We start from the raw sequence: 25216 nt of genomic DNA, 5'->3' as shown, positions 1-25216 counted from the left end.
CAGAAGAGCTGCGAGTTTCGAGTCTCCACGCATCACCTGTTCATCGATTTCAAAGCCGCATTTGATAGTGCAAACCGACAAGAGCTATGGAAAATTTTGGATGAAAACGGATTTCCGGGTAAGCTTACTAGATTTATCATGCCTATGATGGATGGGATTCAGTGCTGTGTGAGATTATCGGGTGGATTGTCGGACCCATTCGAATCTGGCCGGGGCTTCGACAAGGAGATGGTCTTTCTTGCCTGATATTAAACATTGCACTTCAAGGTGTTATAAGACGAACGGCGATCGAAATGCGAAATGCAATTTATCTGCTTTGCTGACGACGTGGATGCTGTCGGCAGAACATTTGAGGCGGTGGAAGATCAGATCGGGCGGGACCGAGTGCGACAGGGCCCGCTTGGGCAGTACCGTGGTAATCGACGGGAATGAGTTTGAGGGAGTCGACGAGTTCGAATACCTTGGCTCACTGGCAGAGCAGAGGACAACAATATCAGCCGTGAGATTAAAAGGCGTATTATCAGCGGAAGTCGGGCCTACTACAGACTCCACAAGCACTTGCGGTCGAACAATCTGAGCCCCCGTACAAAGTGCACACTGCACTAAACGCTAATTAGACCGGTTGTCCCCTACGGGCACGAAACGTGGACACTGCTAGAAGAGGACCTACGAGCGCTCGGAGTATTCGAACGGCGGGTGCTAAGAACCATGTTTGGCGGCGTGCACGTGAATGGTGTATGGAGACGACGAATGATCCATGAGCTCGCACGTCTCTACGGCGAACCCAGTATTCCCAGAACCCAGTAATTTAGCGATCTGCAGTTCCAGGTACCAAGTATCCATTCTATGTCCTTTGTTCATGTCGAATAGTCCGAGTCGAATTTTCTAGATTTTTTGTAGTAGTTTAAGGTTTAGGTAGGTTACCTTACTAGGGCCACGCTGCCGAGTCTCGTAATGGGGCTGCTATGTTATAGTACCGAGACAACACAGTCCTTCCCTGTTGGTAGCAGAAAAAACCTTCAAAATTGTGACATTATTTATACCAAACTAATCAAATCATTAAATATATCAATGATTATCAAACACTGCACTAAACTGACTGTAGAACCAATTCATAAGATTGACCACCAATAGATCTGCGTTTGATCAACTATATAGACAGAAGTGAATATTTATTTTCAACTAATGGAAAAAAGAAATGACGAAGTAGAAAAAACGCAACCAACAAGTGGTACAAATTGATGAGTTCCACAACATTTCGAAATTGATTATGATGATGATGATGATGATGATGATGAGAAGAGCCAAACATTGGTTGTAAATGGTAAACGTAGAGTCCATCGTCAAAACAAACAGTATCTAGCAGCCGCTCTCCGAACCCGAACTATGTTGCAATCCAACCGTAAAAGATTCGATCGTTCTAAGAGTTAGCCTTTTTTTCCGGTTGCTTCCCGCAGCATCAATAATAAATGCTCACCAAGCATTATTTTGCCGGTGAAGTTTTGCTCGAATGATTTACGCTACGATTTGTGTTGTGGTTTGACGATATACGAGCGTGTTTAGTCGAGTGCGGTGGAGAAGAAAAATTAAAGTTTATGGGAAAAATCATCGGAGTCTGGTGCTGGAGATGAGATGACTAGAATTTATTACGGCGAAACTCTTAGCGTTCCCATCTGATAAGGGTCGAAAGCCGATTGTTGTTGGTAGTTCACATGACTGTAGAATTTCTAATGGAAGCCGCTTATTGGTAGAATCGTAAATGGTCACGTGATGTCAAGCTGCTGCTTTGGTAAACAAAAAGTTTTGTTTTTATTTCAGCTGCTGTGACTTGGCGCGGTTCCTTGAAGCCGTGGGTAAATAAACTTTGAACAGTACATGAGCTCAGTTGCATTCCCCTCGACGTCAACCAGCTTAATTAAAGTGAGTTTGTACAATCGTATGATAACACAGCTAACGAATGTGTAAATAGACGTAGTTGAATTCCTGTGTCTCGTAGTGAGTCTGAGCGCTTGCGGACAATTCTATAGGTTGGTATGCGGCTGTTTACCGGCGCTAATCTAAGAAATGGAAATTTGCCCCGATTCTTAGCCATGCAATGGAGAGTTCCATAGAAAAGAAAAACACCATTGTGTGCCATGTCTGGAAGCACAGCATTACAGCAGACGTTGACCATTCTTTAATGTGCAAAAAAAAAACAACACAATGCTGAACAGAAACTAGTCACTAGTGTTTTCCTATTGTTCATCCAGAGCGTTGAATAACTAACAGTGCTAGATGTAAGCTTTCTCGTCACAATTCTTCCCCTATTCATCACTATTACAAGACCGACCGTTTTTAATGTAGTCTGCTTGTAGTTACAGCGAATAATTGCAAACTAGGTTTGTAGAAGTATTAAGTAACTAAAAAAAATCGCTTGACAAAGTTCTCCATATTTTTAGTTGTTATCGATTAAATTGATTTACAAGCAGCTTACGTGTGCTAGTTTCCAACAAATTAACGAAAAAAAAAACGCTGTTATACTTTAACCCAAAAACGCAGAGGAAATCAAAAAATAAAATACCTTTGCAAAATTAGCGCGTGAATTGGTAACTAATGAGTTAGGTACTTTTACAGCTCCGATCGGATAGGGTGAGTTGCAGTATTGACGACGGCTAAGCAAACGATACATCACAACCGGGCAGCAGCGTGATAACCTAAACATACATATCGCACAGCTCACCCTACCCTACCGGCAAGCCAGCTAGCTAAATGGCCAACCTCGAGTTGGCTATGTTAATTAGATAATGGGAGTAAACATACACTGTTTTGTTTATTTGATAGGCGGTGGAGCTGCGTGCAGCAAGTGGATATCCGAACATGGAGAAAAAGGTGCCGAGTGACTTGCAATATATTGTAAAGTATCTACTAAACCATACGCCGAACGATGAACGATTCAGATAAAGCATAAGCAGTAAACTATGGATGTAAACAGGTAGGTAGGTAATGCTGAGCAAACGGTTCTTTCGTCCGTAGAAGCCGTTTGAAGAAATGAGGAAGCAAAAAACAACATTCGCTCTTGCTAGAGGTCGACGTTTTCAGCCAGTTATGGAAGAATTTCACCCAGTTCAAAATTGCAACATCGCAGTCTACCCGGTGATTCGAAGTAATAAACAAAATTGTTCACCAGCGGCGCAGTCGCAGTGATAGTAATTAAAAGAGGCAATTTGTATAATCACGAGGTTACATTTCCCCCTCGAACGAAACCGATACCGCTATCGCTAGAGTCGGTCGACATTATTATGCAGGGAGATTGGGCACAGTGAACGCAGAATCTAAGACCTACCTGGCGGTCGGTTTGTGCCATCAGTCAATGCTTGACGGTGGATGTGGCGCCGCTACTAGCCGTCATTTCCCAATATATTCAGGGCACACGTTTAATTGCCATGCTCGAACCACGAGCTGCGCCACGGCAGTGTTTCACAATCGTGAATTTGCTTCGTGGCAGATTTTACCCGCTGTCTTTGTGTGCGTAGTGTTTTTTTTAGTAAACACTAAGAGGTGTACAGACTTGCATACCAGGCCAACTCATCGCCCGGCGCGAAGTATGCAAATCAGCAGGCTGCATGATATTATTTCGCATTTTGGCGGTTTTCTAGAGCGACCAGCCTGTCTACCGTCAGCCGGCATGAGCTCTGTGCAACAGAAGGGAACTAATTTGTGCCGATGTAAGTGAGGGGAATTTCCGTCCTTTAGGGCACATGTCGAGCGGTAGATGATGGATGGTGTTTCTGTGATAAGCTAAAAGCAACATGAGGTTGTTTTGACCAGAGACCTGCTGAGTATTTGCGATGACGTTGACGTTGGCTAGGTGTTCTCATACTATTAATAGGAGAAAAGTTAACGGAACAAGTACCAGTCTCAAGACCCTTATTAACAGAAGATTGGAATTCCTGTTTCGAGTTTTCTACATAATTCGATGATTCGCACTCCTTATCAACTAGCCTGGAATTTGAGAGCTTAGTGAACACAGAAGAGGTTCCTTTGTCTGTAAACCTGTCTCCTTACCCTGAACGGTGTCACCTCTTGCTTCAGTCCATCTAACGTCACGAAAGCGTCTGAGGTCTGAAGATTCTCCAGCAACATTCGAATTACTTTAATTTGCTTGGTCAGAAGACCAAACGGCTTGAAACATCATCTGCTGTAGCTCATTTTGTTAAACTTAGTTGTACGCCTTGAGCTCCACAAACAGAATAAATCTGCATGTTGCATTTCCGGAATGTATCTAGAATTTCTCGCGAAGTAAATATTTGTTCCATTATTTAGGATTTCCTCGGCTTGCTATTAGCCGAGAAATAACTCAATTTCATAAAGAGAAGTACTTGATATGTGAAATTGACTAAAGTAATGTCCCGATGACTGGTACAGTCGTGTCGATGGATCTTTTGAGATGAGTCCTTTTGTTTGGATTTCTTTCCTAATAATCCTGACGATGTTGTTATGGAGATTTCATCCTCACGTATTTTGACTTCGAACATATTAATCCGCGGTCCAATTTGCGTTTCTTTCGCTTTTGGTCCTAGATGTAGTAATTCTTCATTAAGCCGTATAAATGGGGGGCTCCGTAGCCGCAAGGTTACCGAGTCTGCTTTGACAAGCGAGTGGTCGTGGGTTCGAATCTTAGTAGAATCAAGCCATTCGATGTCAAGTGACTTTAGCATGGGTTTATTCTCAGGCCCCTCCATTTACCCTTCCTTCGTGCTGAATTCTATATTTAACCCTCTGAAGCCTCTTGACAGTGCAAATGTCCCTCCTATAGTTAAGTGTACTGGGTCAGAGGTACGAATGAGTCCTCGCCAGGGACGGCTATAATATGGGATAGTGCTGGCAGCGAGGAATAAGTGGGTAAAGTAGATCAAGCATTGAAGGAAGGGTAAACCCCAATACACGCAAGCACGCATACAATTTAAAAAATAAGCATATCGCTCATTCAATAGCGATTATAGCAAAAAGAAATGCAGTGCAGGTCATACAGCAAACACCCGGGCGATATTACAATAGATCAACTATACTGGTCGCAGTAATGAGTCCACACATGGAAATTAAGCCGTATAAATAAAAGAGTTTGCTTTACTTCTCTCATAAGATTTACGCGGGAAAAGCAAAGCAAACTGTCTTATTCACACGGCAAATTGTTGCAGTTTTTTGCTACGATTAGCGGAGCCTTGAAGTTACACCTAGAGTTAAGCCTTGAAGTTACTCAACCTGTCAATACCCATTCTCTGTATCAAACCCTCAAAAGCTATGTGCAAAAGCAAGCATGAAATTATTTCGTTTTGTTTCAATCCTCAGCGTGGCTCGAGCGGCCCAGGCCATGCAGATAACACACATCACACTATTCATGATACCAAGCTTAAGTAAGTTTATTCGACAGAGCTATTTTCTATCAAGTGTATCGTACCCTAGCTTAATACTGATGAAAATGTGAGGTATGATAACGTTAAAGGTACTCCTTTTCTTCCTGTAGGATCAATTGGATTGTGATGCTCAAGTTTTAGAAAATTTGTTATCCTGGATAATTAGATTCTTGGTTTTTCGGACTAGAGTTCTTGAATTTCGAGATTCTTCTTGAATTCTTTAGATTTCAAATTCCAGAATACTCAGATTTCTGGATTTTCAATTCTTGGATTTTTCGATTCTCGATTTCTGGGATTTGCGAACTTTTGAATTTCAGAATATTTTATCAACGTTTAAGTTTTTGGTTTCGACAAAATTCTTAGATCACCAGATTCAATTCTAAAATTTTAGATACCTGAATTTTTCATTGCTTCCCTACTTGCTTTCTTAAGTGACTTGCCATCCTAAGATAATGCCTATTGAACAAGGCTTCTCCAATTAACTCGGTTGTGGGCTACCGCTCTCCAATTCCTCGGACACCAAGTACTTTCCACCTGGTCTAAGCATCTTGCTTGCCTCGCTCCTGGTCGTCTTGTTCCTACCAGACTTGAGGCGAACACCATCTTTGCAGGGTAGTTGTCCGGTATTCTTGCATCATGCCCTGCTCATCGTATCCGTCCAGCTTCAGCAAACTTTTGGATACTGGGTACGCCATAGAGCTGTTCGAGTTCATGGTTCACCCTCCGCCTCCATACACCGTTCTTCTGTACGTCACTGAAGATTGTTCTTAGCACTTAGTCTGCTCGACCGCAATTGCTTGTGAAGGCCATAGTAAGCACGACTTCCGCTGATAATACGCCTCCGAATTTCATAGCCTGTATCATTGTCCGCCGTTACCAGTGAGCCAAGGTAGACAAATTCATCGACTACCTCAAACTCATCGCCGTCGATCATGATACTACTGCCCAAGCGGCGTCAGCCGCTGGCCAGCATATACTTTGTTTTAGGCGTATTTACCTTTAACCCAATCTTTTCAGCTTCGTGCTTTAGTCTGGTGTACCGTTCAGCCATCGCCCCAGATGTTCTGCCGATAATATCCATGTCATCGTGCCCGCGTGTTGATATCCACTCGGTTCATAACACCTTGTAGTGCTATGTTGAACAGCGGGCATCAGAGACCATCACCTTGACGAAACCATCTGTGTGATTCGGATGGACTTGATCATTCACCTGAAATTCGAACACAGTACTGTGTACCATCCAACGTAGATTTAATCAGTTTGATGGAGCTTCCTCTTTCCGGTCGATGGTATCATATGCGGCTTTGAAGTCAACGAATAAATGATGCGTGGGAACTCTGTATTCACGGCCCTTTTGGAGGATTTGCCGCAGTGTAAATATTTTATCCGTTGTAGACCGACCTTCGACGAAGTCGGCTTGATAAGTTCCCACAAATCTATTCGCAATTGGTGATATACGGCGGAAAATGATTTGGGACAGCACTTTATAAGCGGCATTGAGAACGGTGATCGCTCGATAGTTCTCACAGTCCAACTTGTCGCCCTTTTTGTAGATCGGGCAGATAACCCCATCTTTCCACTCCTCCGGTAGCTGTTCCTTATCCCAAATTCTAACAATTAGTCGGTGCATACGGACGGCCAGCTTTTCTGGTCCCATTTTAATAAGCTCCGCTCCGATGCCATCTTTCCCAGCTGACTTGTTGTTCCTTAGCTGCATGATGGCCTTCTTAACTTCGCCTATCGTCGGGGCTGGCACCACATCCCCGTTTGTTGCACCGTCGAAATCGCTTTCTCCGCCGCCATGGTTCTCCGTCTGGGCGCCATTCAGGGCCTTTCCAGGTTTTCGTTTTATTGATTCTCTGGATTTTTGGGTTCTCAGGATTTTTCAAATTCTTCTTGAGTACTCGAAATTCTGGTTTCCTTGATAGGTTGATATGCCTTGGTCTTTCCTTGAATTGTTCGAAAAAATCACTTTAACGAAACTCTAAATGATTGGTTTTGAGTCAATGCAATATTAAACTATTTTGTTGCTATATGTTCGTTTCGAAAAATACATACTGCGTTTTAAAGAGCGAACCGAAAACCAACCATAGGAACTTGGAATACAGATCTACGGCTGCCATGAACCAGAAGCACGTTGATCGAACGTCTCGTCTCAAGAAATGCAAACACGGCGAGTCTCTATTATGGAATACTTGTGCTTAACTAAAGCCATGACCCAGGCTCCCTCCTTTGAGCCGGATTTAAGAAAAAGGTTGAGGGTTATAGTCAAACTGAAATGGAACTTTTGCATACATCATAAGTTGTTCTCAACCTTGTAAGAATGACATAGAGTAAAAATACATTCAACTAGATTGAACTGAAAACCATATTGTTTCACTTTCATCCAGCCAAAATGAGCTCAGTACATTTACACCAAAACTGAAAGGTAATTATTTCGACAATAATACTTATACTATTTATTCATAAATAGTATAATATTCATAATCTCAGGGCATTTAAGACATCCTGTTTGTGATATGTAAGCGATAAAACTATTTATTAGGTCAGCTGCAGGCAGTAGGTGGGACGTTAAAATTAAAGTTTAAAATACTAAAAAAATATATTTTTGGCGCTTGGTTCTTCCTGGCAGAACCCCGGCCAATTTAAGGTTGCTGTTTTCTAAATGTTTGTGGTGAAAACAACGCTTAGTGAAAAAACTCCTCGAGATGTTTTACTGACATTAATTATCATTCCAAATTTGTTGATACTATATTTGATATTCAATAACATCGTGACTGGATAATGAAATTTATTTAATTATTGATATTGATTTCAACTATCAGTGGGGACAGTTGTTATTTAATGTTATGAGTATCAATCCCTAATTTTAAGCACTGCTCTTGGATTGCTTTCTAAATTTGCGAACTTTTAGTTTGTTCGATTCCTATAGTTCCATGGATTATTTGTTTTTTTTTTTTGATTTTTGAATTCTTCCTGAACTCTTCGATTTCTGATTTCTTGGATTCTATATTAGTATTCTGACCCGTGCAGGGCGCTATATCTCTGCGTATTAGTGTTGATACGAGGAAATGCTTATCAACTTAGGGACTATATTGGCATAGCGTACCGGCTCCCGATCTCGAAGAGATCCGGCGAGAAATCGGTCTGCTGAAGAATAATAGAGCCGCCGGAAAGGACCGACTCCCAGCTGAACTCTATAAAAATGGCCAACAACCGCTAGCAACGGCACTTTACTGGCTGATTTCTAGGATTTGGGAAGAAGAGAAACTACCGGAGGAGTGGATGGAAGGCGTAGTCTGTCGCATCTACAAAAAGGGCTAGATTGCTGTAACTACCGCGGCATTACGCTGGTCAACGCCGCCTACAAGGTGCTCTCCCAGATTTTGTTGCGTCGTCTATCTCCAATAGCGAATTGGGGAGAATCAATCGGGCTTTATGGGGTCCCGTGCTACTACGGATCAAATTTTTACTCTCCGACAAATCCTCCAGAAATGTCGGGAGTACAATGCATCATATTTTCATGGATTTCAGGGCAGCATACGATACCGTTGAACGAGAACAGCTATGGCAGATAATGCACGAGTACGGTTTTCCGAACAAACTGACTCGGCTGATCAAAACTACTTTGGAACGAGTGATGTGCTACGTGCGCGTTTCGGGGACACTCTCAAGTCCTTTTGAATCGCGCAGAGGGTTACGACAAGGGGATGGACTGTCCTGTATGGTATTCAATATCGCTATTGAAGGTGTGATCCGGCGAGCGGGCATCGAAACGAGAGGAACGATCTTCAGCAAGAGTAGCCAACTTCTAGCCTTTGCAGACGACCTCGACATCATTACTAGAAAACGTCAGACGGCGGAGGCAATCTACGCCAGCTAGGAGGATAGGGTTACAAATTAATGCGTCGAAAACCAAATATATGGTAGGAAGAGGCTCCCAAGAAAATAACGTTTGCCTCACACGGACAGTGACTATTGACGGCGATGAACTGGAAGTGGTTGATGAGTTCGTATATTTCGGATCTCTGGTCACCGCCAACAATAATACGAGTAAGGAGGTCCAACGACGCATTCAAGCTCGAAATCGAGCCTACTTTTCCCTCTGCAAGACGTTGTGATCTAGGAGCGATTCTCTACGGACTTGAAACAGTAATTTTGCTTACGGAAGACATACGTGCACTTGCCGTTTTTGAACGAAAGGTGTTGCGGACTATTTTTGGCGGAGTTCAAACGGAAGGCGGAGAGTTGCGTAGACGTATGAATCACGAGCTACAGGCGCTACTTGGAGAGATTCCCATCGTATATCTGGCAAAAGTTGTGAAACTACGGTGGGCCGGCCACGTCGCAAGGATGGCGGACGACTGTGTAGTGAAATCCGTTCTCTTCAAGAACCCCACAGGCACCAGGAATAGAGGGGCTCAACGTGCATGATGGTTCGACCGGGTTGAAGCCGACTTGCGGGTGTCGAGACGCGCAACGAATTGGCGACGAGTAGCCCAGGACCAAGTACAATGGAGAGGAATTCTTGATACGGCAAGAGCCACCCCGGCTCTCGACTGAATAAGTAAGTAAGTAATACTATATTGGCAGGGTTCATTGTGCCTTTATTTAAGATATAACAAAGTGAATTTTTTAATCGAGCAAAAAAACATGGATTTTAAGAATTTTTATTTAAGGTTTAAACGCGAAAACCGAATCTATTCTTGCTAATAATATAGACGTTATTATTTTCTATGCAAAAATATACGATAAAAGACAAAAACGAAGGAAATTTTTTTTTGGACGATTACTCATTTTACTCATTACTCAATAATACTGTCACAGCCACAATAAAGGCTTCCTGGAAATAATTTAAATTATTTCTTAACATAGAAATATTTTAAACTATTTTCTTGTTTGACATTTGTAAAATATCCCAGATATATCACAAAAATCAAATCGGCCAGGCCAACTGTGAGGTATTGCCGCAAAGACGATTCTGTGAAATGAATCTTGTGTGAATAATTTATTCATACATAAATTCATTTCTGAATCAACAGGAGAGGAAGAAACGGGGACGTCTCGTACCAACCGTTTCTGTTCAATTGTTATTGTTTAGTTTTAATGCTCGTTGGGAGTATTCAACTAGTAAAGATTAAATGATAATCCGGACCCTCGGGGATGAACTTATGGCATTTCGACCAAAAGCCAGGCTGCGATAGGCCAAGGTTATAGCGCCTTAGTTCGCTCTCTGAAAAGAGACAAGACAAACGAGCAAGCAAACAAACCAATTCTTATTTCAAGTTACTAAAATTTATAACATTGAGTAATATTAGAATATAAATAAATTAAAAATCAGAAAAATGTAAAAGAAATTAATTCTACAATAATTTCAAATCGCCCAGGGGTGAATGGGTATAATGATAAAATAAAGAACAATCTCACCGGCATTTTCTATTTGTTTTCTTCTGTTCCAATTAGCAACGAAACAATATAGCAAATAGTACATGCTTTGGCTCTTCCAAAAGCGTCTAATTTTTGAACTCTTTACAATCCAGAATTGCCTTTTTCCGACGGTAATGAAAAACATGCAGACTTCTTCCTTGCTACCCTTCGACACATGACTAGGAATCTCACACACAGCACGACATATTATATTTCTGTATATTCTAACCCCAGAATGACTGGTTAGAAGGCAGGTCCATCTTAAATCCAACATTTTACTGATTATTTCATCTTTGTACCCACAAAAACCGAACACTGATGCAACTAGCACAAGTTTTCGAAATCCTTAGGCTTCGTTTTGCCAATCAAACGGGCACGAACTTGGTCATCATCGTCATTCCCATCGTGGAGTTGTTTTTCGTTTGTGAGCAAGTACTATTTTCGTGAATGGAACCGAATATTTCAGCACTAAACCCGTTCTTCATAATTTCAATCTCAAAACTATACATAATTCGTATTCGTGTCCACGATTAGTTTAGGTTTTGATCACTAATTTTCAATCGTTTTTAATAGAAGAATATGTCAAAAATTTGGACGTGAAAAAATTTGTACATCCGTTTACGGCCGTAGCTTACTTCGATCCTCGAAGGAAATTTTTTTTGGACGATTTAACAAAAACTTTAAATATGATTTGCAATGGCCTTATATGAAAATTATGAATCATAATTCGTGTTAAAGATGATTAATGGAATAGATAGGAGGGGTTTTCTAAAAACTTGGGTGACTCGAGTTTTTTGTGCCCGGTTTTTAGTACCATGACCACACTGGATTGCATCGTAGACACGTCAGTGTATCCATATACCTAACATATTCCTTCGAGATAAGCACAATGTTTACGCAGTTTGACAGAAATCATGCGGTCAAACTAAATTGTGCCTGTCTCGATTGTTTGCAGCATTCTTATTTCGATTCTTCTTTTCCAAATGCTTTGCAGTTAGATGTTCAAACAACATGATGAAATTTAGATGATTGAAGAATACATTTATTGTACGGTAAAACGAGGTGGGGCATAAAAATTTTGATATTCTAGAGTACCAAGAGTTCGAAAGCCTCAACATGCGTTCTATCGGATAGTGAAAACTAACAAATACATGACTTATTATTGTTTTATAATTTCGGTCGCAATCAATTTATTTTAAAAGTTGACTCATCAGGTTTCTTAAGGATCAATCGTCGTATTCGAATTCGTTTAAAGTCCGGAGCCAGCGAGTACAACAATAAAACAACCAACGGGAAACAATCCTTCGAAACCCAGTTCGAACCGGCTTCTTTTTTGCTATCGAACGAACTGGAGAGACCACTCGTTTCGCCCGGCCCCCGCCCAGATATGGCGCCTGCCGATCGTGAGCCGCGACTAGCGAGCGACTGACATCATTTCTGTATACAATCTAGGCGAACCCACCCGCATTCCAGCTAACTAGCCAGCCAGCCAACCGCTGTCTCATATGCGCAGTCACCTTAGGGGTGCATTCAGAGTCGGTAGTTATTTATCTCACTATTCAAACTAGTTTCCGTATTCGTCACAAAGCGCGACAACTGCCAGCTTACAATGTGCAGAAGCTTCCCACAAAACAAACATCTTGCAGATGGGATTTACTGGCAGCGTAACAGACGCACCGGGCATGTTTTATCAATAAGTCACTTCGAACTAATGTAGCTTGCTCATATCTACATTCGTATCACTCCTCAGAGTCAGAGCTCAGAGCCTACATTTGTGTGTTGTTTACAAGCACAAAGCGACGCGCTGCTAATGACGGAGGAGGCGTGCATTAGCCAACTAGGAGCTCGAGCTGTAGTCCAGCTGTGTTGTATATGTGATACAAGCAAGTAGCACACAACACAAGACGCTTCTCTCTAAAATGCTAATCCCCTTCGGTAAGTGATCGTTGTCGGGACAGCTTAAAAGCCCCTCAAGTACTTTTTTGCTGCGTGGTCAGCTCTCGGTAACGAGCAAACCGGTAGAGCACGTAACAAACGAATCCATTTCTGCAACAGAGTGGACCGCCTGTCAGCGAGCAACGAGACCCATCCCGTAGGCGGAATTGGAAAATGGTTCCAGCCGTGCAAAGGCTATACATTTGAAATTCGTTTTGCTGTCCAGACGGACGTGTAATGTTAGAAACACAATGGAGCACCGATTCACGGTGGCATGTAATTCGTTTGATCCCTTGGTATGTCACTTGGCCGCAATCGTGCCCGTTTTTTTTGCTACATTTCAATCATAGTAAACAATGCTTTAGTTAAGTTAGGAATTCAGGGGCAAAAGAATTACGGTTTCTTTTTATTTCTTCCATATAAAAGTCTCATCGATCAATCCAATCAAACCAGTACAAAGGAATGTTTTAACCAAAGGTCAAATTGCCAACGGAACAGGAATGAGATCATTCGAGAAACTCGAGCAGAGTGGGAGTGGGACGGCAAAGTCAGAACCGTTTATGGCGCACAACAAAGCCGTCGTTCATAATAAACCCGTCGATAGCAAATGTAAGCATAATTTCAAGTTCATGCTGTGGTATTAAACTAATACCTACATACCGGCTTGCTACTCGTCGCTGACATGGATGGGTCATGCGGGAACAGAATTTGTTTTACCTCTCCTACTGCGAACCGAAGCTCGACTACTATGAATAGGTATGGCAGATACTTCGAGCGATTGCGACTTTGAAAATAATATTAAGTAGGCTGAGTAATAGACCGCAACGACTAATAGTATGGCATGACACTGTGTTGGGTTGTAATTCTGATGTATCTTTCATCATACCTCTAACTCAATCAGACGCGTTGGTGATAATTTGTTAACGGATTATGTTTGGTACTGGATACTTATTATTTCTCCTTATTAAAAAGTGAAATGTCACGTAAAAGTTTCGTGAGCTTCGTAAAAAAAATCGAAATTTCAAAAGGTATAAGTACTTCTCTAATGTCAATAAGGCAATTCTATGCAACCAACAGCGCCGGCGAAAAAAAAACAACACTGAATGAACCCGTTTCTTTTCCCGCAGGAGGCAAAAGTTTGCGGGAGACAAGCAGCAGACAGCAGCAGCCAGCAACTCGATTCGTAATTCAGTGCCTTCTCTTTCGCTCTTTCTTCCCGGTCTCCCGGTAACGCGTCGAGGTTTGCGACTACAATTACCACACTACCACTTTTCCGGCCACGACCTGAACTCAAAGGCAACAACAAACAGCAAAGTCTCGCCGGGAACGTCTCTTGCACGGGAGTCGCAGGAAACTGAATTTCCGCAGAATAAAATACGCGCACCACTATTTGATTCCCACGTCTTTTTTCCGCATCTCTTCATCTCTCCGGAAAAGTTTGTATCGCGTTGGTGTCGGGGTAACATTCCTCGGATGCCCTCTCATCCGTCCGTCCATTTCTGCTTCGTACACATGTGACTAATTTCATTCCGTTGCTCATCGCCTGCTGCGAGTCTGACACCGTTATCGATTGGTCAGCCAGCCAACTCAACGCGGAGAGTGGTTGACCTCATTTCAACGTCGCATATTTGCGGTGCCGGCAACTGACGACGGATCGCTAACATCGATATCATCATCTACAGGCCGGTTGACTTTTACGCTCTAACCCACCAATGGCACCATCAGTATCAACGAGACACGTCGACGCACACACCGGAAGTGCCGTGGGGACCGTGGGCTAAAGCGAAAGAAAGATCGGTTGTACGCATGCCACTGTTTACAAGCTCGCCCGGTTCCGCCCGGTCCCGAGAGCCCAACCCAACCTAACCGTCGCAGCGTTTCCCCGCTCTGAGAAACACCGGCCGGTCCCGTGTGCGACAGTTCCGTTGTGGAGAATAAGAGAACAAAAAGTAATTCTACAAGATTTCACATCCGGGTCGGGTAAAAAGACGATAAACAGAAACGTTCCAGACAGTAAAAACGAGTAACACGAATGGGAGGTGCCGATTATGGTGAAAAGTTATCCCGAGTGAGGAAAAATATCGATTCAGATCATATTTTCTTGTATTATTTCTGGGTTTATTTGGATTTGTTGGTTATAAGGCAAAGATAGTACCAACCAATTGAAATTAACGATAATTTTAACATTTTGGGGTGAAATGGGTGTGTCATGTTGTTGTTTTTTACACACAGCATCAGTTCGCTTTTGTCACGGTTCAGCAGTTTTAAAAAAATGTTTTTTAAAAAAAAGATTGACATTCCGGAATGGGTTAGCGATGCGCTTCTTCCAGCACCACAACTTTGAAATTAGTTTTAGTTATCTTGGGAAAACAAGAAAAATTGGTTGGGCACGACTTTTATGTAAAATTTGTAAATTGTTTTGTTCACTTATTCGCAAAACCTAGAAGCAGAAAAACTACAAAAATGACAAAAATATTTCCGGTTTCCGCAAACTAGTGGTACAAATTACCAGAAATAAATCCACTAATACAGCAATGTTCCGATTTTGTCAGCTCCCGATTTTGTCTATCCCCGATTTTGTCTACCCCCAATTTTATCAACTTTTTATCCCGATTTTATCAGCCTATAAATTTTGTTCAACTTTTGTACTTCTTTAACCATGATTTACAAAACAATTCAGTCTGCAAGAAACTATTCTGATTCCCTGGATGAGGAGAGTTTATGAATGAAATGATGCCTTATTTGCGCGTAATTAGCAAATATTTTTGTATTAAAAGTTCTACACTTCCTGAACAAGTAAAGATAGAGGTATACTATATTTAGCAATGTTGTGAATTTTCATTATTTGTACAACTTTGTGAAACATGAAAGTCATACAACAACTACAAAAACAGCTAAAATAGAAAAACTGATTTTAATGATTTTTCATATATGAGAAATAGGTTTTCCTATCTTTGCTAAAGAGATAGTAGTTTACAGTCTTCAGCAAAATTTCTTGTAATAATATGCTATATAACTTTGCAGAACACATCAATCTGAACTTTTAATCTTAAGAAACTCTTCCAAAGGTTCCATAAACCTAAAACCAAATTTTCCCGCTCAAAGCTCTGAGTACCAAAAAACGTTCAGGGCAGTGTGCTGTGCCCGGTTGATTAGATTGTGTTGAGCTTTCGATTGATCAATTAAGGGTTAAAATTTAATTTTTAGCAGAAGTCCTTGATATTACAAGGTTTTAAGTCTTGACTTTTGAAAAAAAATTTCGATTTTGTCAGCCCAAAATTCAATATGGGGCTGACAAAATCGGAACATTACTGTAATATATTTTTAGTTTACAAAGAGAGTCAAAATAAAGAAGATAATGATCAAAACAAATCAAACAAAAATTTCAAACCTGACTCGAGGTTAGGCGTCGTGCAATGGTTTATGCACCAACTAGCATAATCTGTCAGATTGTATGGAAGAGCTGTCAAATTTATGCAACAAAAACGCAAACGTGCCAACTCTGTGTGGGCTTTAGGCATACCTAAGCACTATTAGTCATAAGAAAAATAATTGGGAAAAGCAAACACCCAAAAATAGACTCAATTTCAAAGACAAAGCAACGTTTTCATGAGAAAATGTAAATATTTATCCAGCTGTATGTTGAACCTTCATTAGCTAGATAAATATTCAATATTGTTTTACAATACACCTATTGGGACACATTTTTAAAGATAACTCAATCATGCGCAATTCTCTTAACACAAAAAATCAAAGTCAGGCTTAACAGTTAACACTACTGCTGCTGACAAATCTATCAGCACTATTTTGTGGGACTAAACTTTATATTCTACACACAAGCACACCGGACCACTGGATACATCCCTACATCTATATACGTTCTATCTGTCTTGTGAGTGTCGTACTGGCACTCGCAAAAAGAACGTGATAAAAATTAAACCACTTCACCACGTTCGTTCAGACATTCTACGGATGAGGTCATCCGCAATAGACTCTTTACGGCTATGTGGCTATATCGAAACACACCACACCAGGCCCGTGTTCAAGTTGCTGTTCGTCACTTGAGCTGGGATTGAAATTTTCGGGGTGTATAAACGATAGAAAGTAAACAAACCATACACCGAGTTTGAACCACATCGCATATATGTAAGTACGAACGGAAAGAGCTGTTCGAAAATTTGATTATTTTCCCAGAACAAGAACGATTGTTGGCGAGTAGGTACTTACTTCTTCAAACTTTTCCCGCATCTCGGCTCGTTCCTCCGCCGATAGACTCTTGGTAAAGCCGCTCCGAATGGAAGCCATTTTTGTTATTTTTTTCACTGCTGCTTAGTGCTCCTTGCCTTCCGCTTGATGCAAGCTCCGAGTCAACACCTAAAGCTCGTCTGCTATTATAATTCGCAGCAAATTACTATCAATTTCCCTGCAACACACACCCGTACCGGTTGGCTTCTTTTGACGTTTCTAAACACTTTTCCGCGGATATTCCGTAGCAGCAATGGCCCTAAATTGCTTCAGCAGAACAAAACAATCCACAGCTTTGCCCCCCTGCGTTGAGACGTAGAAAATACACCGCACTTTGGCACCACCCAGACCAGAGACCCAGGCAAATTAGATTCGCACCCGGTATTTGTGTCACACACGTTCACACTAATGCTGGTATCTCTTCCTAAAGCTCACTTACAAACTTTTTCACTAAATAAGCAATAAATGAACCACACACAGAATCTATTTGTTTCCTTCACAAAATTTGATAAACAAAACTCCACCCGTTGTATTGCCAGATAAATACTGTACGTTAAATTTAGCATCCACTGCAGTTGAGAATTTGGAAATGTTAGATAATTTCTACAGGTTTGCAAATTTTGGTCCTATTATTTAGGAAAGGGCTGAAATAAGGGTGTTGTTATACCGAACAGAAAGAAAACCGACTAACAACGACTCACGCTACACGTCTTAACTTATCGACGGCTCAACGTAAACTGATAGAAAAAAGAAGACTGAGCGAAAAAGCTTACGGCGTAGTCGATCGATCGATGGAAGGAACTGTCAAACTGTCCGCTTTTCGCGCAGAAAGCATCATCAACTGAAAGAAAGCAATGATGCCAAACATGCAGACATTTTCAAGTTTTAACAAATTCTAGATAGATTTAACAAAAGGGCGAATGTCGCAAATGTAAACAAAACGAGTGAGAGTTAATTTTTGCTGGGCCAGCATATGAAAATCAACTCTCACTCGGTTTGTTTACGCTTGCGACATTCGCCCTTTTGTTAGTTCTATCTTCAATTGTCGACTAACATTGAAAAAGGGCCAATAAACCAAACGTCAAACAAGCCGAGCGAGAGTTCATTTCCCTATGTTGTTCCAACAAAAAATGACTCTCACGTTTCGCTTATTGACTCTTTTATAATGTTGGTTGACTAATAGCGTTTTTGTTTTTAACCTGGGTTAGTTCCAAATTGACCACTGAATAAACAAACATTTTCGGGAGAATAAACAAACGTTTTCAGGTTGTCATCAGTGTATTGCTCATGGCGGGGTTGAAACTGTAAAAATACCCAGAGCGAAACCGTCGTCTAAAAAATTCAACCCAGAGCGCAACTAAGTTCAATCTGAGTGAAGAAAGGAAAAAAACAAACGTTTGGACAGCCGTTTGATTCCCAAGTGAAGATAGAATTAACAAAAGGGCGAATGTCGCAAGCGTAAACAAACCGAGTGAGGGTTGATTTCCCTATGCTGGTCCAGGAAAAAGTAACTCTCACCCGGTTTGTTTACATTTGCGACATTCGCCCTTTTGTTAATTCTATCTAGAAGTAACAACGGTAGCTGAATTGCAAGAGCAATGGCTGTTTACGGGTTGGTTCAAGGCGATCAAAGCTGCATAAAGTAAGCGCTCGGATGGTGTTTAAATAAGCGATGTGTAAGCTACTTCAAACCAAGTTTTTCTAACCAGTTCTCTCCCAAAAGATGATAAAAAAGCTTAATAGCGAATTTTTTTGCTAAACAATTTGCTTCTAAACAGCCATAAACATAAAACCGTTTTACGGCTGCTTAAAGCGGGGTACGCTGCTGAAAAGTAATGGGTAAAAAGATAGGACAAGAAATGCTCAAGAAATCGATTTCGTTTACGATTTCTTAAGCAGTACGCACTTCATAAGAAATATTATTTCACGTTCAGATGGCGCAGTTTTACACGCAGGTGAATTAAAACGTCACTTTTCCGTACGGAATAATATAGGCGAATTCGAGTAAAACTAATAACAACGTTCGCTACTTGGTTGTGATTATTGGAACTACAAAAAAAGTGCAATTCCCAAAATGCTTGCTGGCACCTATATGGAGCTCAACTTTAAAAGTAATATTTTACTGAATTAACAACAGTGGGAATGATGAAAATCAGGGGCTTGCGATGGGTGCCATGTTTTTGTTGCCAACATCTCAGCACATCTCGACAAGGTTGGCAGCAAATCTACCTGTCAGACGGGCGCTATTTCTTGCATTTCTTGAAATAGCGCCCTTCGTTAAGTCGACTGTCAAACACCGTTCGTTAAGATAGGGATAGCACCCCGCTGATGAAAATGGATAATAAAAGTAAGAAAATGCATTTCCTTTCATTTGATATATATTGTTTCTGATTCGGGAGATTATTAGAGCTTCGCAAGTGTATTTATGTTTACGAACTGATAGGTTATATGTTTGGTTCTTGGCGCAGGTGATGCTAATCACGAAAATAAATCCGTTAGCATTTGAAAACACATTGGAATGCACTGAAGACTGAAAATAATTGGTGATTCTCTATCCAGGATATGTAAACTTTACAGCTGACTCTATGTACTTTTGTTTCATGCGGTACAAAATCAAACATTAACATTTTTCTGCCATAAAGTTAATTAATTCGAATATTTTCACTTACCTTAACGTAGATAAACAAATTTCTTCCAATAATTCGCTATCTAAAATCCTGACAATTGAAAGGGTTATTCAAAAACTGCATTTTATTTCAGCTTTTTTCAAAAATGTATGGAGCTTGACAGCGATTTTACTTTTCATCACTTTTTTTATGCAGCGCCTCCAAGCGGGCGATAGCTTGTCAAAAACGCCTATCCGGCGCAATTATTACCACAAGAAAAAATGACAGGTGGTTGCTTGCATTGGAGTTGTCAAAATTTCTTCGGTAAATAGCAAGATTTTTTCTTGAGCTGTTTTCTTTTCAGCAGCGTACACCGCTTAAAGGTGTTAAAATGTAGAGTGGAAGCTTTCATTAGGCTCACTGCTTTCAAACTACTTTAAGTCTGCTTAAGGGTGTTAATCTGGCTTTATAAACTTCTACCAAGTTTTTATTCGGCTCACAGCAAACATACTGTCAGTTAGATCATAGAATTTCGCAATTCGGCTGACAGTAAAAGTTTGTCAGTTATCGACATTATCGACTGCTTTACGCTAGACGGGCTATAGGCTTCAGGTGTAAAGATATTCTCACTGTCTGTTCTGCAGATGCAAATGGGGCGGATCATACGGTGAGTGCTGATCACCCCATCGGCAGGCAACCATGTTTTCGCTTATAACATCTCGTGTGTGCGAAAATGAGATAGCATGTCAGCACTGCGTTTCACTCAACTGCCAGCAGTCTGATTTGGGCCCGCTATCAAATTTTGAGCCCAGGACATGCTGTCGCTGACGTTCACTGTAGCTCGTTATAGAGATGTCGATGGGGTGGTGCTGATGGATCAAAAGATGGCGGGTTCAATTCCCGGAAAAAAGACATGCATTATTAATTAGCTGGTTTATTAGTACGAATTAAAGTTATTCGAAACTAAAAATATATATCGCGTTGACGGCGAAATAAAAATGACGCGTTCCATTTTTTTTAAATTTAAAAATAGATTTTCTTTGGCTGCATAAAGGTTGATGAAGCGTTGATTAAGCGACTGGAAAAGTAGATTGCAAAACTATTTCTCGTTCTAAAAATAGAATTGACAGCATGGCGCAACTTGTCTATTTAAAAGCGCGCAAAAACGTCTATCAAACTTTATCGCAGCTTCGAAAGCAGCTTTTAACAAGTCTGAAGCTTGATAAAATCACCAGTTTTCGATGTTTAAGAGCTGATAAAAGGTTTTTATTTCTAAACATAAACCATAGTTCAGCCACAGGTTGAATAAAATCAGCTATAAAAGCGTTTGATCAGCCTGAAATTGTTACTTGGGAATGTCCATTGCTGACTCAGAAACTGCTTGGTGTAACAGCTGCTGAGTCGTGCTGCAGTGGTTCAGGTTGAGTTGTGTCACTTGCACTATGAACGTGGCTTACTCGCTGGCACACCGGCCGGGCACCTTGGACCTCCCGTTACGAGCTTTGCGTCCCGTTTACCGGTACAGATCAGGCACTTGGGAGGCTCCGCGCAGTCCCTTGCTTTATGGCCAGCACTGCCACATCTCCTGCACAGCTGGCTCCTATCTGGCCCCTTGCAGTTCCAGGCTTTATGTCCATGCTCGAAGCACCGACTGCTTGAGCACGCTCAGTGGGCATACCGGCCAACCCACTTTTAGCCAAATAGCTTTCAGTGCTGAGTTTCCGTCAGTTAGCGGAAGTCGTACGGTGGCTACCTGGGTCCCGGCCGGACCCTTGCGTAGGCGAACCGCTTCGGTTGCCACCACCACTCCACTTTGCTCTTTGAGAGCTTGTACGACCTCGCGCGCTTCCGTGATCTCGTCCAGGTTCTTAAGCTGGAGAGTCACTTCTGGTGTGAGAGCACTCCTTTCGCTATGGACTTGTATGCGGAACTCTTCTTGGTGTCATCCTTCTTTAACTCGAGGATCATATCGCCCGTGCGTGAGCGGCGGATGTTCCGCACGTCCGCACCCAGATCCTTGAGTAGGGCGTCTCCTCTCATGGCTTTCAGAACCTCCGAGTATTTCGACCCGTCGGTTTTCAAGATAAGAGCGTCGCCCTTCTTCGCTCGCCTCCTTGTCGGTTTAGGTGGTGCTTCCTTTTTCTCTTTTTGGCCTTAACTTCGATCCACGAGCCACCCGTCTTGGTGCTTCCCGCTGGTTGATCGATTGGCACCGCCAACTCGCTCGCTTGAGGGCTTTTACCGATCGTGTGTGTGTGTGTGTGTGTGTGTGTGTGTGTGTGTGTGTGTGTGTGTGTGTGTGTGTGTGTGTGTGTGTGTGTGTGTGTGTGTGTGTGTGTGTGTGTGTGTGTGTGTGTGTGTGTGTGTGTGTGTGTGTGTGTGTGTGTGTGTGTGTGTGTGTGTGTGTGTGTGTGTGTGTGTGTGTGTGTGTGTGTGTGTGTGTGTGTGTGTGTGTGTGTGTGTGTGTGTGTGTGTGTGTGTATGTGTGTGTGTGTGTGTGTGTGTGTGTGTGTGTGTGTGTGTGTGTGTGTGTGTGTGTGTGTGTGTGTGTGTGTGTGTGTGTGTGTGTGTGTGTGTGTGTGTGTGTGTGTGTGTGTGTGTGTGTGTGTATAAAAATTGTTACTAGGGATATCACCTAAATTTTTAAAAACATAAAAAAACGATTTAATTTCAGACATATCTTCTGGTGTTTATTGCTAATTTTGCAGCATGCAAATTAAATTCTATTGATATTTTTGCTCCATAACCATTACTGACTTTAATGTGATTTTTTATGATATTTCGATAATTTTACTTTGAATTCCTACATACCCGACACACATACGTTTATTTTTGCTTGCGCGTTTCCGGCTAATAACCTTTTGTCAATATTTATTTTTTATCTCTTCATCTAAAGTCCTGCAGACTCACAACAACGAATCGGATTCATTTTGTTCCAATAACATGTATAATATTATTTGTCAAATGGTTGTGCAAATATTTTGTCAATTTTTTCTGTCGGAAGTATATGTTTTTTAATATGGGGAACAGGATCCATCAATTGGAAAAGTTGAACAAAGCAAATTACGTTTCCGGATAACGACAATAGGCGTTTCCTTCTATGGCTTCGAGAGGAATCCAATCTTCAGACAGAGGTAGTCGATTTTTGTTGACCTCGACCTTAAATTACATAGGTTGTAATTACAAACTCTCAAATCAAATCAAAACTTTAATACAAACCTCTCTCAAAACTCTAACTATATTACCGCCAACGAGTTTCTTGATTGCCGCCGATCCCCAAAGACGATCCCGTGCCAGTTCGGCAAGTAGCAAAGGATAATTTTTTGGTGATCCACTCAAACCCACGTGATCCACGCCTGCGATGGCACGTATATAATTGATAGCGGTGATTGCATCCTTCAGAGACATCGACTTCTCGCCACATCGTTCTACATTTAACATTAGAACTCCACCATTTTGTGACAGAGCGCTGTAAATATGTTTCGATTGTACTCTGTGTAAACATGTAAACAAGAAGTATAGATGTTACCTTAGAATGTGATCGGGAACCGCAGCTGTAGAACCATTACAAGCCATCGACGAGGGAAGAGCATTTGATAGCAGAAGGGGAGCTTTGGCAACATTTAGTGCAACCATCATAGCCGGTTCCGATAGGCGCGAAATTTCCACCAACATACCTAGACGGTTCATTTCTTGGATCATAACCTGAAATCATTTCCTCTAGAAAAAAAAACAATAAAACTAACGAAACTCTACCTCGCCAAAGTTCGTCAAAGTTGAAGGAAGATTCTCATCAAAAAAATCCGTCCGAATTGATGCACTGGCCCAAGGAGTCGTGCAGCCCAGCCCAGTTAGAGAAACAAATCGTGCACCCAAAGAGTACATTGAACGGAGCACCGCTAAGCTGGAACCCAGAGTATGACCACCTTCCAAACCAAACAGAATAGATAACTTTCCATCATTGTGTGCCACTTCCATTTCATCGGCACTTTCAACAATCACCATGTCTGAGTTCTTCCTAACCATCCTGCGAGCATCGTCTATGCCTTCCAGTGTCAACTGCACGGCATCCAAATATTGTGCTGCGCATGGAACTGATATCGGCCACAGTAAGGCTCCTACCATGCTATTTTTGACTTCTGCGTAACTCTTGCTGAAATTCGTACCTAACTGAGGAGCCCAATAACCTTCGACTAACGGTGATTCGGTCAACAGCCGTCGAATAAATGCCAACCGAGCTTCCAAAAGTGATGATGACCTCAACTGTAATCCAAGAGGGATTCCAGCAGCTAGCGCAATGCAGACCAAAAGGGCAGCCACCATGGCAATTATTTTTCGTGATCGCTTACCCGCAGGTATTTTCGGTGGTGGTGGAGACATACTGGCTTCCTTTTTATATGAATGAATGCTTCCATTTTTTATCTTTTCAGGGTATTTAGTGATCTCGGGCGGCAGATCGATATCACCAATCTCGGTAAATACGAAGCAATGCTGCTTACAGGTTGACTGATGCTGATGAATTGTCCCTAGCTCCATGAAATCCGTATGGTTCGGCATGGTGTTCATCTTCTTGTAGAAGTAATAGTGCACGTGTTTTCGTTCGCTTTTCGGGGACGTAATGATGATTTTTTTAAGGAATTCTAACTTCAAACAAAATCATTTACTTCAATTTCTTTAAATGAAAGTATAAACACAAGCGATTATCCTGACTGTTTTTTCTCATATGACAGCTAACGGGGGAAAAAGTTTTCCTGGATTTTCCGAGCATGCGCATTGAAGGAGTGGTGAAAAGGACGATTGCATTAGGATGCTTTACAGCCACTACCACAATGGAGTGGAGTAAAATTATACCTAGATGCCTATGGAGTGGCGATGCCTAGCGAAGTTGTATGTGTGTGCTCTGTATGTGTGCTGTTCAAATTATGTTATAAGCTATGACATGAAAGTTCAATAACTGTGGAGCAGGATCTGTAGGAGGAAGATCTAAAAAAATTTTTTTAGCGGGATTTCATTCTACTTCTTAGCAATATGGTTATTGAAAGGTAAAAAAAGATATGGCGGACCCGTAAGCAGAGACACTTATGGCTCCCACTTCGACAACTTTCGCTGCTCATTTGCTACCAAGATAACTGTTTCCGCCAAGGTTTCCGCGCATCTCTGTGCGGATATTGTGAATATTAGTGAATATTAGTGTGAATATTAGATTGAGGTATATGTTTTGGCCACCTATACGATACCCCATATAAGCAAAAAATCAGAAGGGGTTGTGTAGAAGACACGACCGCATAGTTGACGCAGGACTACGTAAGTCTCTTTGTAGTAATTTTTGTGTGTGTGGAAATTATCGCTACGACCGGCATTTTTGATCTATTGTGCTCTTATCCAGGTGTTGTTCCGCACTTCGTTGTTATTGCAGTATCGCTATAGAGCAAGCGAACTGCTTATTATTCGTACTTATAGTGTCGGTGTGTTTTCACCCCTTTTTCCTTATACGCTTCTTACTACTTTTCAACCAATCTAGCTGTAGAGCCAGGAAGTGAGGAGAAGAGGCTTCATTCGCACCTCGAGCAAGTATCATTCTTATAACCAGCCCCGGCTCAAGGTTTCATG

The 25216-nt window shown here is 41.6% G+C and overlaps 2 protein-coding genes across 2 annotated transcripts in view; both read right to left on the bottom strand.

Annotated features, from left to right (window-relative positions):
• The window catches only part of LOC128732553 (plastin-1), a 52257-nt gene extending 34530 nt beyond the window's left edge, over positions 1 to 17727 (bottom strand). Inside the window, exon 1 of the mRNA XM_053825826.1 lies at positions 16983 to 17727. Within this exon, the coding sequence (XP_053681801.1) occupies positions 16983 to 17060 (78 nt within the window). The 5' untranslated portion in view covers positions 17061 to 17727. The remainder of the gene's footprint in view (positions 1 to 16982) is intronic.
• A 4942-nt stretch (positions 17728 to 22669) lies between these two features.
• On the bottom strand, positions 22670 to 24172 carry LOC128732557 (dipeptidase 2). The gene is made up of 4 exons (XM_053825831.1): positions 23363 to 24172; positions 23136 to 23311; positions 22826 to 23075; positions 22670 to 22765 (listed from the first exon to the last, which is right to left on the bottom strand). The coding sequence occupies exons 1-4, from the start codon at positions 24170 to 24172 to the stop codon at positions 22670 to 22672; spliced, it is 1332 nt and encodes a 443-aa protein (XP_053681806.1).
• Positions 24173 to 25216: the final 1044 nt, after the last annotated feature.

Source organism: Sabethes cyaneus, chromosome 1, assembly GCF_943734655.1.
Source record: "Sabethes cyaneus chromosome 1, idSabCyanKW18_F2, whole genome shotgun sequence".
In the NCBI taxonomy this organism is placed as follows: Eukaryota; Metazoa; Arthropoda; class Insecta; order Diptera; family Culicidae; genus Sabethes; species Sabethes cyaneus.
Note: the sequence above shows the minus strand (reverse complement) of the source record. Positions and strands in the feature narration are given on the sequence as shown.